The sequence below is a fragment of the Centroberyx gerrardi genome, chromosome 22 (assembly GCF_048128805.1).
Source record: "Centroberyx gerrardi isolate f3 chromosome 22, fCenGer3.hap1.cur.20231027, whole genome shotgun sequence".
Classification (NCBI taxonomy): Eukaryota; Metazoa; Chordata; class Actinopteri; order Beryciformes; family Berycidae; genus Centroberyx; species Centroberyx gerrardi.
In genome coordinates this window covers 7,358,447-7,376,833 of record NC_136018.1, presented here as the reverse complement: position 1 = coordinate 7,376,833, position 18,387 = coordinate 7,358,447, and the positions used below count along the sequence as shown (strand labels likewise).

The following is an 18,387-nucleotide window of genomic DNA, read 5'->3' as shown; positions in this document are numbered from 1 at the left end:
TTAGTTATAATATTCACCAGTTTTTACAGGACTATCCAGGATCCAAGTTTCAAACATGTTGGTTCCATCTACCCGGGAGCAAAAAGACAGAGAGAAAGAAAGAAAGAAAGAAAGAAAGAAAGAAAGAAAGAAAGAAAGAAAGAAAGAAAGAAAAAAGAAAGAAAGAAAGAAAGAAAAAGAAAGAAAGAGGGGGGACAGAACAGAAAAAGAGGGAGGCAGAGAGTAAAGGAGGGAGCTATCCGAAGGGAGGAGTCAAGCGAGGGAAGGAGCAGCTGGAGTCCCACACTTCGCCCTCTCTTCTCCTCGAAAAAGCGCACTTAATGTAATAACAACTCTCCATGCGCCTCTCTAACGCTTATGTTGTTTTTACGCGCGTTTGCGATCTGCTATCGGCAGATATTATCGGCAGGCTGATGGTGTTAGTCCGGCGGTGGTTGAACACAGCGAACTGTGAAAAGGAGGAGAAAGACAGGCAAGAGGAAAAACTCTGGCAGCGCCGTTTTGGAGTTGGAGTTGCAGCGTAAAAAAAAAGTCCCAGGCAACTCCAGAGGCACATCTGCAACTTAGGAAGAGAGGAAGAAGAAAGAAGAAACATCATTTTTCTGAGGAGAAGATAGAAAGGTCAAGAATTACAGGGGAAATCACCCAGAAAGACGTAAGTAGTCATTAAAACTCACATGGAGGCGCAATAGACTTTGAACGTTGTTGCGCTTATTAGTCCTACTTTAAAAGTTTTGAAAGGCAGTCAGACTTCCCAGAGCAGCAGAGGTTTCACATTTCAAAAAGATGGAATTTCATAGAAGTTTACATGCAGACATGGACTGGATTTAATGCAACGACACTGGTATGAAACGCCAGCTTTTTAAACAACGATGGAAGCTTCGTGATCTGGGATAACACAAAAAAAGTAAAACAGTCTAATTCTGTTATATTTGGACTGGGTGTGATTTATAATCCTTGAAATAAGTCTTAGTTGTCAGACCCCGGATGGCACACTTTACAAGTACCCTACCCGATAGACAGATGCGCGCATTTTACTAAAAATTAAGAACTACCTATTTGCTTTAAGTTGCATAAAGTTAGGTATTATTGTAAAAAAAAAAGGCTCTTCTTTAGGTGGCTTATAAACCAGGAATACACGTGTAATTCTACTGTGGAGAGCTGTGGGCTGAAACTTCATGAACTTCTGCAGACATAAAACTTATTGGACCTTTGCCTAAAGAAACGCAGGGGAGGGGTGGGGGTACATGCATATTTATGTGTGATCATATTTCAGTGTCTTCTATTGATTCACTTTATCCTGTTATGCTTCGGTGTAGGGGGTTAAAGATTATGGCTTATTGAAACAATTAATGGGAAGATTATTCCTGTATGCTTACACACCGTTTTATTAAAAAAAGAAGACACAATTACAGTCCAGTCATGTTCAAACATGTAGGCTAACCGTAGCCTTGACCTTAAACATTTACACTTATTTAATCCTATAGCCATTCCTGCCACTAAAACATTTTTTTGCAGCACTGCCTTTACAATGCTTTGCAAACTTCTCAATGAAAACTTAAAGTCAGTGTGAGGCCTTTTCTTGACTCACACATGTAGGCTATTTTGGCAATGGTGCTATATAAAATAGATTTTCTCTGCAAGAAATGTCCATCTTAACAAGCCATTTAGTCGCGTATTCGGTCTTAAAATAGTATTTTTTTTAAACAAGTGAAAAATTATGCCAGTGAGGTGAAATAATTCCACTCGTTTCCAGTGCAGTTTCACTTGTTTCAGTGATAGGCTACTGCAGAAACAAGTGTCAGTAGCTGGAAACCTGGCAGAATAAGGCAAGTCACTCCACCAGCAGCAGCAAAATGACACTTGATTCAAGATAATTTCTTCCAACAATTTGATTTACACTGAAATTATCTCACCCCGCTGGGCCATTTTTCCCACTTGTTTTTTTTTTTTTTAGAAAATAAGATTTTGGGATTCATTAATAGATCTTGTTTAGATGTATTACGTTTTTTGAGTTCTCCCCTCCCCAGGAAATTTAGGCCCGTTACAGTGGTGGTTCCCAAAGTGGGGTCCGGGGCCCTGCAGGGGTCCTTCAGGGAGTTAACTGGGGCCCTCCGGCAAAATGAGGAATAGTTTAATTTCACTATAATTTCACTAGAAATTATCCCAATTAGGGAAAGCATAAAAATGACTAAAACAATCACGTTTCGCTCTCACCACTATTATCTCCCCCTATGCACAGTGTAGACAGACATACAATTCAATACAAAATCACCAACAAAAAAACTTCCCATATGGGGTCTGCTGGTGACAAAATATAATCTAATAGTAGTGTGTGTGTGTGTGTGTGTGTGTGTGTTTGGGGGTCCGGGACATGAAAACGTTTGGGAGCCCAGGCTGTTTTAGCCTCCACATGTGTAGATATTTGTTTGAAACTTTTTCCTCCTGTCCTCGCCAGCTGTTCCACATTTTATCTGCTTGTCGGCTCTCGGGTTTCATACAGACGACGAGGGTCCGAGGCGCTCAGCCATGCGGTGCAGCTCAAACCACCTTTTTTTTTGACACTTGGCGAATTATTAACGGAGATCTGACTGCCTTGAGAAGCAGCAGTGAATGAATAGAAAACAATAGATGTTTAAGAGAATAAGCACACACAGATAAAAAAAAAAAAATCTCCCTTTTTCTCCCTAATTCCTTCATCCTGGGGTCTGGATTTGGCTTTGAGCAGAGTTGTCTTTCTATTTTGCAAAATAGGTTAAATGTTTTTTTTAAATAAAAGAAAAAAAGGCTATCTGTTACTCAAACCGTCATTTAATATTTCCCCTATTTTATTTGGAATTACAAAATAACATGTACAAGGCCCACAAGTGGGAAATTAATCTCTGTCAAAATGATTTAGCCCAGTTAACATGTAAAATAATGAACAGACAGGTCAGGCCTACTTAACCAGTCAGAATTTAGGCCTAATAGCTTATATTTCAAAATAATATCATGAGAACCATTGCTGAATATCATTTACTTTTCCAGAGATCAAACAAATTCACCTTAATCTTATGTGTTTTGCATTTCTGTGGCCTGTGACTTGTGAATAAATGATTTCCAAATAACACTGCTAATTAAAAAATGGCTTAGCTATATAATTTTAAATCTGTCATCATTACTGGAGGCAAATATTTTGATGGGATATGATTTTATTTTCATAGTGTAGCTGTGCTATTATAGCTATGATATTTTATTCTTTTTTTCACCAGTCTTATATTAAGTGTGATTGATCTAAATTCCAGTGATTGATTGATGACAGAGAACTTTGTGACATTATTTTTAAAGAACGTGTAATTTTCTCAAGAGAAGATTTAATATGATCCAAAACAACATTACATATAATTACTTTAATTTCTATTGTGACTCAACAGTGTGCATGTTAATAAAATGTCCTGTTGAAAATGATTCTCAGATGTTGGCCATAAGTCTTATAGCTGGGAGGAAAATATGTGATATAGGCCTATATAATAAAACATATAATAATTTAATTACAGAATGTGAAATATTTCATTTTTCAACCATATACATATGCATATGAATAGTGTATTTTTGTTCTATTTGGTGCCTCTGTTACTGTAGGTAAGAGCTTAAGGGCTGTGCTGAAGTCGAACAGGTGCAATTTTACAAAAAAAACCAAAAAAAAAAAACCAGGAGACCCTATTTCATTATGATGCAGTAGCAGTGATGAATGCAGCAGTGTTTAAGATGCTAATCTGGTGGAATGAGATGCACAACACAGAGCCATTCGCTTATTGCAGCCAGCAGAGATGCATCAGCGCCGCTCCCTGCTCCTCCAGCCCCGTGCGTGAGGAACACACGGATAACGCTTCCCTCTGCAGGAGTCAGTCTGTCAGATAGCGGCCTGCTTTTTTATCTCAACTTTAAGCACACCTTTACGTAGAAATTATGCATAGCGACGCTGGCCCAGCACACCCATGACCCAGCGACCTGGCAGAATAGGGCCTGTCATGTTAATGCAGGGAGATGACATACTATTAGCTTTTGAGGTATGGCCCTCTCCTTTTCTAAGGGCCTTGCATTCACAGCTAAAGGCAGGCTCTGTCCCCAGGCCTTTTACATCCTGTATATACCTGTATCAGGTTTGTATGCATGAGGCCCTAATGAGCTGCGTTGTTGTGCTAACGCTCTGACCTAAAGGCCCTGAAAGAGGTGCCAAGTGTTTTGTTAGAACGAGGGTAATTTGAGGGAAGTTGATTTTCCCTAAGATAATGGGGACTAGGGTGTATTTTTAGCTTTAGTTTACATTGTCCCCCTTTTTACACGCTGCTGCTGCGCGGGTTATTCTGCGGCATGTGGTGGGTGATGTGCTTTTTCCAGCTCTGTGCTTTTTCTAAATGCTGTTTTACTCGCTTCTCGTGAAATTATAGCCATCGTGTGCAGGTGTAAATAGTTTATTATACCTATTCATCATAGATAGTCAACGAATATACAATAACCAGCTGCCCAGTGAAAGTTTGGAATAATTCCCTGTGTAATTCGATTAGCTGTTGCTTCCCTTGCATATAACTGGTATGGCTGAATAGATGGTCCCCAAAAGAAATCTCTCACTTTGATGATTTGGTACTTTGATATGTTGACATCAAATGAAACAGACACAGTGGGGAAAGAAAGAGGACAAGTCAGAAAGAGGTAGTGATTGAGGAAAAAAAGGCTGTGTGATGGTGTGAGAGAGAAGAGAGTGTGTGGGAGTGTGTGTGTGTGTGTGTGTGTGTCGGTGTGGTTTGCGAGGCACGGAGGAGTGCTATGAAAAGTTGGGCTGAGATGGCAAACCTGAGGAGCGTCAAAACGTCTGGATGCATTTGCGTGTGAGCGGTGAGAAGAAGGGGTCTGCGGGTGCGCGAGGGCTTCTCCTTGGCCTCCTAATCCCCAGGCCCAGCCATCCCTTCAGGGCATGCCTCAGATCTGGCTCTCTGGCTCTCCGCGCGGACGACCCAGCTCCGCCAGCAGATTTAATATGCTATGTGTTCCTGCTCCCCCGGCTCCCCTCCACCTCAACCATCACTGTCCCAGAGCGGGACCCCCGCTCCCCGCTTCAAGGAGCCTGCTAAAGGCACCTTTCAAGAGGGGTGATGTCTTTGCATAAGGGGTGGGGTGGGGGTAAAGTGCCGACGAAAGGGGTGCAAGAAACACAGATATTGTACCGTAATTCCATAAGAAAACACACATGTGTATATTGCACACATTCATGAACTCGAATACACTCGGTGCCTTTGCACACAGCGTCCACATTGACAGAACGGTCATATACTTACCACCTCATAACATTTACATTTTAAATGCATTCATGTACATGCACACACTCATGGCTGCTCTCAATCTGTCCCTCTCTTTTCTCTCTCTTTCTCACACACACACACACAAACACACACATTTACTCTTTATTGGTCTCTCTTCTCTTTGTCTCTCTTTTCCTCTCTCCCCCTCTCTCGTGCAAGCAACTTTTTTTTCATTTTGTTCTGAGGAAATAAGAAATGGGAGGAAAAAAAGTGGGAGCTCAAGTTGCCTTAGCAGAGGCAGAGAGGGCTGGTTTGTTTTCCATGGCTCTGGCCTGTTGGAAACTCCAACTGGACCTGACAATTAGTCTGGTCAACTGCTCTCCCAGAGAGAGGCACAGAGGAAAGCAATAAAAAGGGAAAAAAAGAGGAATAACTCGGGGATTCATTCAAGTGATTCAAAATTATGATGCATGCAATTGTGCTGCTTGTTGTAGCTCGAGATAAAAGTGCACTGCATATATACACATGTTTGTGTGTGTGTGTGTGTGAGAATGCAGAGTGTGCCGGTCAGCGGCTGCGTTTTCTTTTCTCAAACACTTGAGTAGAAACAGCGGAGGTCGCGCGTGGATGAGGACGGCGCTCGTCTCCTCCTCTGTTTGCTGTAGCCGCCGTAAAAACGTCTTTAAGACCGCGGTGTGAAGTGTAGCAGCAAGAGGTGAAGTGCTTTGGTGGGGGCCCATTTGCTCGTGGGCCGTGTGTAAAGTTGAGCGCCTAAAGAGCCGCTTTCCCGGGGCCGGGGCTGTTATTGCAGATGTGGCATTGTGTCAGCTTTGATGGGAGCTGGTTGTGGCATCCGTGAGGGGGTCTGTGCTTTCTCGTCCAGCGTGGTGACGGGGGGACAGATGAGCCGGCCGCTTGCTGTGAACAATGATCTGTCACTTACCCCTGCTTCTTGATGTGTAAAGCCATGAGTCAGGCTGCGGCTACTCCAGGACACTAGCATTTATACACACACACACACACAGAGACACACACACATATTTTTTTCCAAAATGATTTACGTTTAACTGAAAAAGGGAAAAAAAACATATTAACTGTGCCAAACAAAACTCCAGGCCCTACACTAATAATAAAGATATGTATTGTCATGCAGTAATGCTCACAATGTGAACCCCATGTAGTTGCAGTCCCATGCTGCCATAGTTATCTTTTAGTGGGAGTTATCCCTGGGTCTTAGTGCATCCTGGAGTGCAGGTCAAGGAGGGGGCTATTGTTTGAATGTCAAATGTAAATCCCAAGGTTAATACCTGAAAGAAGCCCAGGCATTCTCTCTCTTCTCCAAACATGTTTAGATGAGTACCTCTTCCCCCACTCTCTGCTCCTTCATTTCCGTCTGCTAGGGACTAGGGGCAAGTTGGGAGGGTGGGGGTGGGGGGTGGGGGGCACCATCCCATATAAACCCCTCTAGTAGGGGCTCCTCTGCAATGAATGCTAACAGACCCTGGCTGTAAGACAAATAATGCCTCATCTTAGAAAAACAATAGGGGAACTCTACTATCTGAGCAAATTTCTGCCCCAACCTGAAAGAGCCCTCTTTTGACAGCGCAGCATTTGAAGACTAATCGTTTTTTCTCATGCAAAGCACGCTGTTTTAAGAGCCCGGGCCACGGAAAGAGAGGGGGCTGTGTTTTAACAATACTCCGCAGGGAGTGAGGAACAGGGTTCGGGGAGGGGAGGGGGGGATTCCTCTCTCCTTTGCTCCTCAGACAAAGCCCAGTTCCTTTCAGGGCTGCATGGGGGTGGGGTGCGTGGGGAAGAGGAGGGGAGGGGAGGGGAGGTGGGGGGCGGGGGGGGGGCATCCAAGAGTTTTGAGTTCCTTGAAAGAGAGGGACTCCAGCCGTTTTTTAATGACAGTTTGTCATCATGGCTCCCCTACCTTCCAGGGAAAACGCAGGGCGGGCCTTACAGTGACAGGCCTGGAAAGAAGTGGGCCCTCGAAAATTTATAGAGAAACAGAAATATTAACGTGTACACGGGGCCCTAAAACGGCTTTGGCTATTCCTGCCAGACTGGTGTTTTTATTAAGAGGGGTCGACATGCTTTGGAAATATATCTTATTCATGAAGAAAGCCAGGTTGGACTTCCCAAAGAATTCATTATGTTCCCCCAGAAGCGGCTTCGCAGGTTGCAGCCGTCCCTCGGAGGACGCGGAGCGTGTAGCGCGACATTGTAAAGCCTCCCTCAGTGGGCAGGGGAGAGCGAAGGGTTCCATTTGTCAAAGGTGCCGGAGTCTTTTTCCCTCCTCAACACTTTCCCCGGCTCGGTCTCAAACTCATTGTCTGAGCAAAGGCAGGACATTAGTCACCACCACACCAGAGGAGCCTGGAGGGCTAAGGACCACTGCTCCGGAGCCCGGGCTGGGACAGAGGGCCGGAGAGAGAGGGAGAGAGGAGAGAATAGAGAGAGAGGGGAGGGAGACAGAAAGCAGGGAGCGGAGGAGAAGGTGAGAGAGGGGGAGGAATGAAGGAGAAAATGTGGGATAGGTGGAAGGTGAGGAAGAGAGAGAGCAAGATAGTATGTGTGTGGGAGAGGGAGAAAGAGTATGGGGGGGGGGGATAGAGGGAGTGGAGTCTATAGCTCTACCTCAGGGCTCAGTATGTAAGCCCCTGTCTACCCCCCAAAGCTGCTTTCACAAAGAGATTTACAAGACAGGTCTCCGGTGTGCTTTGCCGCCCTGCATTATGAGTGAGTGTGTGTGTGAGAGTGTGTTAATGTGTGTGTGTGTGTGTTTCTTGTAAAATGGGCATTTCTTCATTTCTTTTTTTGTCTTTTTTTTGTGCACGACCTGTTTTCTCTATCTTTTGCATCATCTATGCAAGAAAGATCTTTACCCAAATTTACCGATCCAGGCGGGTCAGACTCAAAACTCACAAGCCCCAGCGGAGCACAGTGAATAACCTATTCCCCCCGGTGGGGAGGGGGGGGGCGTGAGAGGTAGAGGGGAAAATCTTAGGGTGTGTGTGTGTGTGTGTGTGTGTGTGTGTGTGTGCATTCATGTGTGAATGTATTTCACAGATTCACACATACAAGGGATCCTGTTAGCTTTTGGAATTATTTATAAAGCCTGGCTTTTGTGTGGCGCTCTAAGTCCCTGTCTCCTCCCATTACTGCCTATGACTCTACCTGGGCTACCTTCAGCCCCCAAATGCTCCCTCAGCCCCCCTCCCAGCACAAGGAATTGACTACAGTGTTTTATATATAAACCTTTCACAGCTACTGCTTTCCAGAGAGACTGTATGATATCTGTATTGGCTAAAGATTGGCTCCTGAGGAAAAATACCACTTCTTTTTCTCCTTAATATTCAGAAAATCATGAGCTGCGGTGACAAGCGCGATCTATAGACTTCAGAGAGACACACAAAGTTATACCGACCATCCCATATGGCCCTGATTACCCTGTAATCCAGGAAAGTTTTTTTTTTGCATGGACTGAGCGGGGGTGAAGGGTTTAGTGTGTTTGAGATGGTTTATGTTAATGTTGCCTTTATTGAAACAAGCTGCGATGTGATTATAGTCCTGCTTGGTACATATGAGCAGAGAACTGCTCTAGTTTCCCCATCTCCCTCTGGCATAGAGATCAATGCAAACCAGCTAACACAGGGTAATAAGCCATTAGTACACACATTGTTGGAGAGATTTACATACATCGACCAGTAAACTGATAAACTAGGTTCCATGTCCTGGAGGTAAGAATTATTGTGTGTGTGAGTGATTAGCTGAATGAATGTGGGTTAGTGTGCGTACTCGTGTGTGTGTGTGTGTGTGTGTGTGTGTGAACGTGTCTGTGTATGTAGGTGTGTGTGAGTGCACCGGGAGAGATCTCTTCCCTGTGACTGCCAGTCCTGTGTGATAGGTGCCAGATTGTGTAGCTGGGAGCCAGGTTGTCTCTGCTTGTCAGGAGAGAGAGAGAGAGAGAGAGACAGAGAGAGAGAGAGAGACAGAGAGAGAGAGAGAGCGGGTGGGGCGGGGGGGGGGAGAGCGATGGGGGGATGATTACAGTACACTGTTCCTCTGATCTGATTCATCACTAACTGTCTCTCCTGCAAAGGGTGAACTTATTATCCCTGTCTCAACCTCCACAGTGGAGCCAGCTGCTCTCCATGCTTCCCAATTAACCCCAGGCACCCGTCGAACGCTCCAATTAAGGCCTCCTCCTCACAAATTTATGTGCCAGCGTTAGCTCGCCCGGGCCCCGGCCGAGATGCCGCGGTACGCCGGGGTGAGTGAGTGAGCAAGCCGGCGAGCGTCGAGCGTGTTTGTTTAGGAGCTGTCCTAAGCGATGGCTGTACAGCCTCCAGATTTATTTGAGGCGCGGTTGCAAACAGCTGAAACGCGTAAACACACCCAGATGTTTGGCTTCCCGACGATCGAGTCGGCGGGCCTGAGGGGGCTGCCCGTCTAATAGCAGTCCTGTTCCCCGCGTTTTATGCCGGGGTTTTTTCGGGGGCCATTTTGTGACTCCGTGTCCTTTGGAGTTTATGGGAAGTTTTTGTCGAACACTTGGCAGCGCTGTGAGGTTTACGCTGTCTGTTTCCAGTGTTATATGGTGCGATATCGCTTGGTATTTGACTTGCGCGAGCGCGGGGAAGTCTTTCTCACTGGGCTGAGAGTTCCTTTTGCCTCACAACACTGAATCCAACCTTTCAGAATCCAAAATATTCAGCGGTGTGTTTTTGATGCATTGGTTTATGTTGAGCAATAGCATGTGTGTGTGTGTGTAGGAGTGGTGCTGTAGGTGGGGTGCAGGCTTGGCAGCACTGCTAACTCCTCTGAGACTACTTGCGTGTGGGTGTGTGTGTGTGTGTGTGTGTGTGTGTGTGTGTAGCCTATGAGCCGGCACACAGTGATGGGGGGGCTCTGTGGCTGATATGAAAGTGAAGGGAGAGAGTTGTCTCCCGATGCTGCCGTTGGGAGAGCCGTCAGGGAGCTGGAAGTCTGTGGGACTCCCTCTGAGCTTCGGCTGTCTTTGATCTCACACCTCCTCAGCCATATCCTCCACACTCTATAGAACACACTCACCTGCCGCCTCCGCCAATCCCACAACACAGACCCGCAGTTCAGACGGATGAGACTCTGACACTCTATTTAGAGACTTCCACAAGGGCCGGCGAGTCCATTTCTCACAATTCATTTGGAGTGATATGAAAGCACTACTACTAAGAGAGAAGGGAACTTTGAAAACAGCAACAAAGAAAAACTACACAGCTTCGAATAATGGGTAATTGGACCAAGCTGCAAAAGCATTTTGCTCGGGATAAAAATGAAGCTATTTCGTCATAGGTTTTTATAAGTGTGATTCATTGTGCTGTTGGTGGAAGACCAACTTAACCGCCTCATTAAGTGTACTTTGTGTAAGTGTACTCATCTGCCCCGAACTCCCTCCCTTGTTACTGTTGTTCTCCTGTCCATCACTGACATGTTAAATTACAGTTGGAGAGCCGATGGAATGACCTTGTTTAAAGGTATTTCTCAGTCTCCGTGGGTCTGCCCGATGAAAGATAAGAAGAATGGAAAGAATCATCAGTTTCTGCATCTGTGGAATGTATGACCCGATGTTAGCCTTTTGGATTCGTTCCCATCGACACAGGAAGTCTAGCATTAAAGCAAACGCCATTCCTTCATTTTCGCTTCCTTTTCCCTCTCTCTCTGCATTCCTTTCACCGACTGCGACACATTTGAGGACAGCTTCATTCAGCATTCCTTTACATCCCTATTTATTTGGCTGCCCCCCACTTTTTTTTTTTTTTTTTGCCGTCTCCCTCTGTTTAGGTCCGGCTTTATCATGCGAGAGCCAAACACCAAGACAACTTCATCTCGCCCAATTTTCCCCCCTTTAATACGGTTTAAATGGCACGGCCGCGAGGGCCCGGACGAGAATTAATAAGAGCCAATAAAGCTCGCCACTGGGGCATCTAGGCCAGTCTTTAAGTAAACATTATGACTTCTTGAGGGGGGATTCAGGGGCAGCACTTGATGAATTGTGGCGGAGCTTGGGAAGGGCTAATTTCTCACTTAGCCGTCCTGATGGGGCCGGCTAATAGGCCTTGCTTTGCCTGGCTGATTGTCTGCTGGCTTTATTATTGTGCATTATCGCGCTGCCCCCTGGCTGTTGTTAGCATTCGGCCCCGGAGACGCCAGGGCCCGTCATTAATCACATAGCAGCACTGACTCACTGCGCTCTAGCACTTATCCCAATGACACAGAGGAATGAAGGAAAGGAGAGAGGAGGGAGAAAGACAGAGCAAACGAGAGAGGGAGGAGTGGGAGAGAGCAGGGAATAAGGTAAATAAGGAAAGAGGAAAACTAAAATGAAAAGAAAACTGAAAGAGAACTTCAAACCCGAGGGGAACAGTGGGCAGTGTGTCATGCTGGCTCCGTAACCTGTAGCTCTCTTTCTGTATAGCCGCTGGATGACTCTCAGTAGTTCAGTTGCCTCAAATAGTGCTGCTATATGTTGTACACTGAGGATGAGAGGAGTGTATTCTTCCGTCCCCTGGGCTAAGTGTGGACACCTCCTGTCAAAGCCAAACCTGCTGCCACTACACACACACACACACACACGACCATCTATCTGCTTGATCCCTCTCTGAGTGCACTGTGGATGTGCACGTGTGAGGAAGAGGCAGAGAGAGCAAGAGAGAGAGAGACAGAGAGAGATGTGTGTGTGTGTGTGTGTGAGAGTTTTTCATCAGCAAAGGAATTCCTCTTCCTCCACTCATCCCCTCCCTTGGGGTCCCCTCTCTTATTTATGTTGTGCGCATAGTGAACGCACTTGCAGAGTGAAAGGCGCATGGAGCACCTGGCACATCCACTCCTATATACACTCTCACACACTCCCAAACACAGTCGAAAGAGGCCCTCTCTTTCTCTTTCCCCGTGCCATGTTCACACACATGCATACATAGGAAGTACGCTCAGAAACAGTGTGACACACAGCGAAACGCGCTCTTTCGCTGTGAAAGTGCGGCGAAGGATGTTGTTGTCGCGCAGTGGTTGTGGCATCATGCGGAGTGCCTTCTGAAGCCTCGTATGAAGAATGCCTCAACAAGCACACACTGTTTTCGCTGGAGATGAGAGGCCCTCTGACAGGATACAGACCTCACTCTCCTGTGCTTTATGTGCCATGTGCGGGGGCTACTTAAGCGGAAATCTTAGTTAACGGCCTGTATGTAGAGAATGCTGCAACAGGCATTGATTTTATAGGAAACTGAGTGGCAAGTGGCTGGGTGGATAGAAAACAAGACAATGAGCAGGTGGGGAAAAGTTATCAGTTGTGATTTTTATTTCTAAGTCATGGCGGTAAAAGTATAGTACTGTCCAGCTGGACTTGATCTTGGCAAGTTCAAGGCAGAAAACTTTTAGACTTGCCAAAAAAAAAAAAGTTTTTTTTTTTTCCCAAGGTCCTTCATAGTATTTTGCTGAAGTAATAGGTTGCATTGTTTGCTTTGGCTTCCCGTAAATGGCTGAACGAGCATCTTTTCCCCTACCAAGGCTTCTTCTCAAGGAGCGGAAAAAGTGTCTGATCAAACAAAGGCTCTACTTTATAGCATGGGAGGAAAATGAAAGGAGCGGAGAGCAAGGGAAACCAATGCCGCATAACCGGGCCACCGCGGGAACAAAGCTGCCTGCAGTATCCATTGTCTCAGGCCTCACAGCCCCTCTTGCCCTGACACAAGTGGCTCACAAACAAATGCAAAGTCAAAATATATAAATAAACAAGCTAATAAGCGGGAGCTGTGGGGAAAACGCTCAAGATTTCCATTGTGGCACGTGCTTTATTTGCCCCTTATCTACTGGGTAGCGAGCGCAAAAGAGGCATCGTGTAAGCATTACGATTACATCGTGTGGGTTTGTTACCCAGGAATGTAAGATGCACTCAGCTCATTCTGCTGTGCGACACACACGGTCCCTCACCAGCCCTCCAAAGCATCTTAAGTGGAGAGGTCTGAGAGAGCGAGACGCACGCGAGGATAATCTTATTAGCTCCGCTGAAAGCCACCGATGGGCCGCGTTGTTGCACTGTTTGTCCTTGACAAAAAAATATAAACACCCCTCATTTGCACAGGCTTTCCTCTTTCATAACGAGTGCGGCACATTCGCTATAGCACCCCAGATTGTTTGGGGATGTCAGGCTAATACACTGGAAATAAGGCCGCACTTCCTCTGGTGTGAGGATGAAGTTGAAGACAGGTAGGTCTTATATGAACTTAAAAGACATAAAGCAGAAAATGAATGCATTCATTTTACCGCATAATTTTACCTTTCCAATAAATAAACCATTAAGTCACCTCAATAAAACACCATGTATCTAATTTAGGTTCCACCGTCTAGCTGTAAAACATGTTAAAGTGGGAGTCGCCCAGTGTGGTAGAATCATATGTAAACATGTAAATGACTAACAGTCTGAATAGCTCAACCATGTCACAGTACACAAAAGGGTGAGAAGGGCTAGCACTAAACCAGTTGGCATGTGCATGTGTGGGATTTGATATGTGTGTGTGTGTGTGTGCGTGTGTGTGCGTGTGTGTGTGTGTGTGTGGCGGGGCGTGACTAATTCCTGCTAAATGGCCCTTACTTGAGGGGCTGGTCCCCATCAGCTGTAGGCCAGACTTAGTGCCATCTGGGCACAATGTTAAGTTTCACTGGTGAATGGGAGCCACCGCCACCAAATCCCCAATCTTCCCCCCCTCCCCTTCGCCTCCCAGGGCCAAGGGCAAGCCATAAGTGCAGTGTTGAACACAGCATGGAAACCTAAGTATGTGGTTTTCCCAGAGAGCCATTGAGTTTGGGAACATCTCCCCAGTGGGGATTTTGAACCCATGACAGGTCCTCTACCCACCAGGCCTCCGCACCTCCGCTGTCTCTTTACGGGGCCTCATCCCCCTCACTGACCTTATCCAATGCAAACATACGCAGTCCTAGCCAGCGCATTCTGTTTTATTGCTAGATTCAGCTAATCTTGCTGAGGGGCTTAGACCCTCCTCCCACTTCGCCCTCAGTGTTTTAGTTATTCCAGCTGTGCAGGAGCCCTTAATGTTGTTGGCATAGCTGCGAAATCTGCGAAAACACACACACACACCGTACACACAGGAAAACACGTGCAGGCATGCAGGGGCACACTGAGACGCATTAACATGCACCCACACACACACACACACACACACACACACACACACACACATGTACATGCATACACACACACACACACACACTCTCACTCTCCTCCCTTTCTCCATTCATTTTTCTTTCCCCCTGCCTATCCTCTTATCCCACTTTTGCTCACAATCTCCCTCAATCGTCTCCATCTCCCATCTCTCCCCTCCCCTCTAACTCACTGTGTTGCGGTGTGTTTGTGCAGCGTTGATAAGGCTGAGATAGCGGATCTCGGTGGTCGCTGATGTAATGATGATGAATGCTGTGGCGCTGCCAGTCTCCCCCTCAGGGGGCCCTCGGCACTGAACAGTCCCCCTAATGAAATGAACACAAATACAGTACCCCTCCAGTGAGGGGGGGTCGCCAAATCTAAGAAGACACTTCAAGAGTTTATAGAGAAATCTCCCCCGGTTTCTTGTGTGTGTGTGTGTGTGTGTGTGTGTGTGTGTGTGTGTGTGTGTGCGTGTGCCATGCAGGTGCGTATATGTTCCTGATGGTAGAATGCAGTGGGATTAGAGGTACACCTTCAGCACTTTCACAAAATTAGGCTTGCAAGGACTTAGCATTTAAATAACAATAGGTAGTGATTTTTTGATACCGTTAGCAGTGTTTATTCAGAGTCAGTGGTTTTAGCTTGTTTAACCTCGCGTGAAGAAAAAAAAACAACACAATTTTCTTCTATCAAAGGCAAAAGTTTATTTTAGTGTTTGACTTTGATGTGTACAATTTGCAGATGACTTTCAACTCCGTGCCTTTGTCACCAAAGCGTATAATTTATGTTAAATTGATTTGCTTAATGTGCTTATAAAATAAGAATGTTTTTTTTTTCTCAGGAACAGTCTGAATTGTGGTATTTTAAACCTGTTTAATCGCCTCCCTTTCTGTGTGGAAGGATTACAGTTGAGCACAAATAAAGATACACCCTCTTTCTCTCTACTCTAATTGGGTGTAGGACAGTCATTTCAAGGAATAGACATTAATATGAAATTAACATGTATTTTGGGTAACAACAGCAACCAATGCATAGTTGTAATGCCTTCCTTTGTGGGGTTCTTACCGAGCTTGCACATGCCAGGCCGATGTGAGAAACACTGAAACAAGGTCTATAAGGCAGATGGTTATTTCTGTGCTGTCTCATGCAAACATTTAGAAAAATCTGATTTTTGCATGTGGCTTGTAAGTAGATTAGTGTTTGTTCTCTCCAGCGAAGGTTCAAGGCACTAAATGACAACTTACAATGACATGACTCTCAAGCGGTTCGACTATAGGCTGCGCTGTGACAAATTCTGTAGAAAATAGGATCTCTGGGCTTAGATTAACATCTTCTGTAAGAGCAAAAAACTTAAAGTTGTTTTTTTCCCGCACCAAGAAGCATTCTCCCTGTCCTGATAATGTCTTGATGTAAATGTGTCTTTGTGTTGGACAATTTCTGAGCATTAACGCATCGATCTGAAGACAAAAAAACAGTTTGGTGAAGAGTGGGACGGAGTGAAAATGAGCGACGCGAATAAGAGCGAGGAACATCTGCAGGATTGGGTGTGGGCGTCCAGGTCAGAGGGATTATGGGTGAAAAGGTCCTGCTTTTAATTGCTGCTTTGGAACTGTGGCCTGCCTCGTGGAACACAAAAGGCCGGTCAGACACGCTTCAGCGGCTTGGAGTTGTGAATATTTGCCCGACCAGTGGAATGCCTCCGCTTTCTCCTCGCCTCCCCTACAAACCCCCGGTCCTGACCCTCGTATTCACTCTGCTTTCAGCTCGCTTTGCCCCTGTCTGACTCACCTGGGGGGGAACAGGGTGTTTTAAAGGGACACACACACACACACACACATGCACGTATGCACCCTCCACACATAAAGCATGTTGGGGTCTACTCGGTAACAGCTGTAAAGGAGGTTCTCTCCCTGTTCTCTTGCTCTTCCCTGCTTTTGCACAAGTTCAATCATTAGAATGATGTAATGAAAATTTAAAAGGGGAGAGTAAAAGTCTGACTTAGGGGTGTTTCTGTGTTTCCAGGCCGATGAAAGTGAACGAATGACCTGCTATTCTCACGACTGAGCACCTATGATTGATCATCCGGCTGAGGAACTCACATACATGCATGTGCAGACAGACACGCGAAAAACCACCGCACGTATTCTACAGATTAACACGCCGACTCGCTCTCTAAAGACCCCCAAAAAATGAAAGCGTTCATTCTATCAAACACACGCAGCAGTGATTTGAGATGATATCTGTGCAAGTAGGAAGAAATGTCTTTGGTCGGGAATGACGGCTACACATGTATTCATGTGGGAGTGATTAGAGGAAGAGCTCTTGTTTAATTCTGTTTTGATTGGTAGGGGAGTAATTGCGTTGTGTTTTTTTTTTTTTTTCTTCTGTAAGCCAGGAATTGCTTACAGATGTTGTTGTCGGGTCAGAATGGATGACAGACTTTGGTTTTTCAGGGGGTTGGAGAAAAAACAAACAAAGCGCACTGTGTTTGTCTGAAGTTTACCCCTCTCCACTTCCCCCTCTCCTTCCCTCCTTGGGGAGTTGGTAAAAATGCCCCCCCCCCCTTCTCTCTCTTGTAGTTTTAGCAGCAGCCCTGTGTTTGCATTACAGCCGGCTTTACTGCTGGCCTTTGTATCCATGCATGTTTATAGGGTGGAGGACAATTAAATAGTATGTTAGGTAATTAGCTGTCTTTATTGGACAGAAAATGTTAGTCAGACTAAATATTTCCAGTAATTATCCTGAATTATGGAGCACTTGGAGTCTAAGTGAAGGCCTTGTATTGGACCAAACGCAGCTGTCCTGTACTTTGTGTAAATGAGTGGCTGCGGTGTATCGCCATGTTGGTTTAATGGTCTTTCCATAATCAGGGTTGAGGACAGAGCCCTCTGTGACCTAGATAGTGTTGAGTTTGTAGACGGCCTCGGAGGTGCTGAACTGAGCAGCATGTCTGCTAGACTGTTGGCTGAACCCCCTACTAAACCCACAGACAGTATTAACTTGAACCACCTTTATTCTTTGAAAGAAAAATTGCCCGGCACCATGATATTCCCAAAAGGGCCTTCAAACAAACCTTGTTTTTTCAGGACTGTGAATGTTTCTCTCTCTGTGGTATCCCCTTAAGGTTTCTGCTTTCTCTCTGGAAAGACTGCTTGAGTGGGATTATCAGTATATCCACAAGCTACCTTTACTTCTATTCTGAGATATAAAACCTAGTCAGGGTGTCCTGCCTCGCTCTGTTATAGAGTTGTTGTTTTTTTGACAGGAAGTCAGAAGTTTATTGTGACATAGTTGAAAATAAGGTGAAGTTGAATTTTGGCCTTGGGTATCTAACCACAGTTAGTGGAGACGCAAATCGAGACACATTAGACCCAAACAATTATGAGTTAAAATAAACCAGGGTGAGCTGGTGGATTAACCCATGGCCTGATCTGGGCTTCATGACTAGGGGGACTGGATCCAAGGTCTTACTCATGTTTTCGGGGTGAAAGGCTCACCGAGTTCAACTCTCGTTTTCTTGAGGCATTCTTTTGATGAAATAGTTTAGCTTCGATCGAGCGAAAAAACCGCATCATTCTCAAACTTATTTCACAAATCATTCCATACGGATTTATTTCAGTTTTACTAGTAGAGAGACACTTTTTGAAAGTTCATACAACTTTATTCTCATGTTATGTGCCTCGCTGCTTTATATTTACCTTGTACTCTCCACCTTCTTCTCCATCAGTTATCCTGTCTCCATGAGGTGCTGAGGAATGAGCGATCGCCATGGAAACCCAGTCCCAGGCCAGTTCTGCAGCTGAGAAGAAGAAGAGGGTGGAGACCATCGTGGCGACCAAGGGCTCATCAGCACGCACCGACATCAGTGAGAAGGCCGTGGCCTCCAGCACCACCTCAAACGGT

General features: G+C 45.6%; 1 protein-coding gene across 2 annotated transcripts in view; it reads left to right on the top strand.

Annotated features, from left to right (window-relative positions):
* The first annotated feature begins 328 nt into the window (after positions 1 to 328).
* gli3 (GLI family zinc finger 3) overlaps positions 329 to 18,387 on the top strand; it is a 97,575-nt gene continuing 79,516 nt past the window's right edge. For both annotated transcript variants that reach the window (XM_078291327.1, XM_078291326.1), the window contains exons 1-2: positions 329 to 655; positions 18,212 to 18,385. In XM_078291327.1, coding sequence (XP_078147453.1) covers positions 18,253 to 18,385 — 133 coding nt within the window. In that variant the 5' untranslated portion in view covers positions 329 to 655; positions 18,212 to 18,252. The remainder of the gene's footprint in view (positions 656 to 18,211; positions 18,386 to 18,387) is intronic.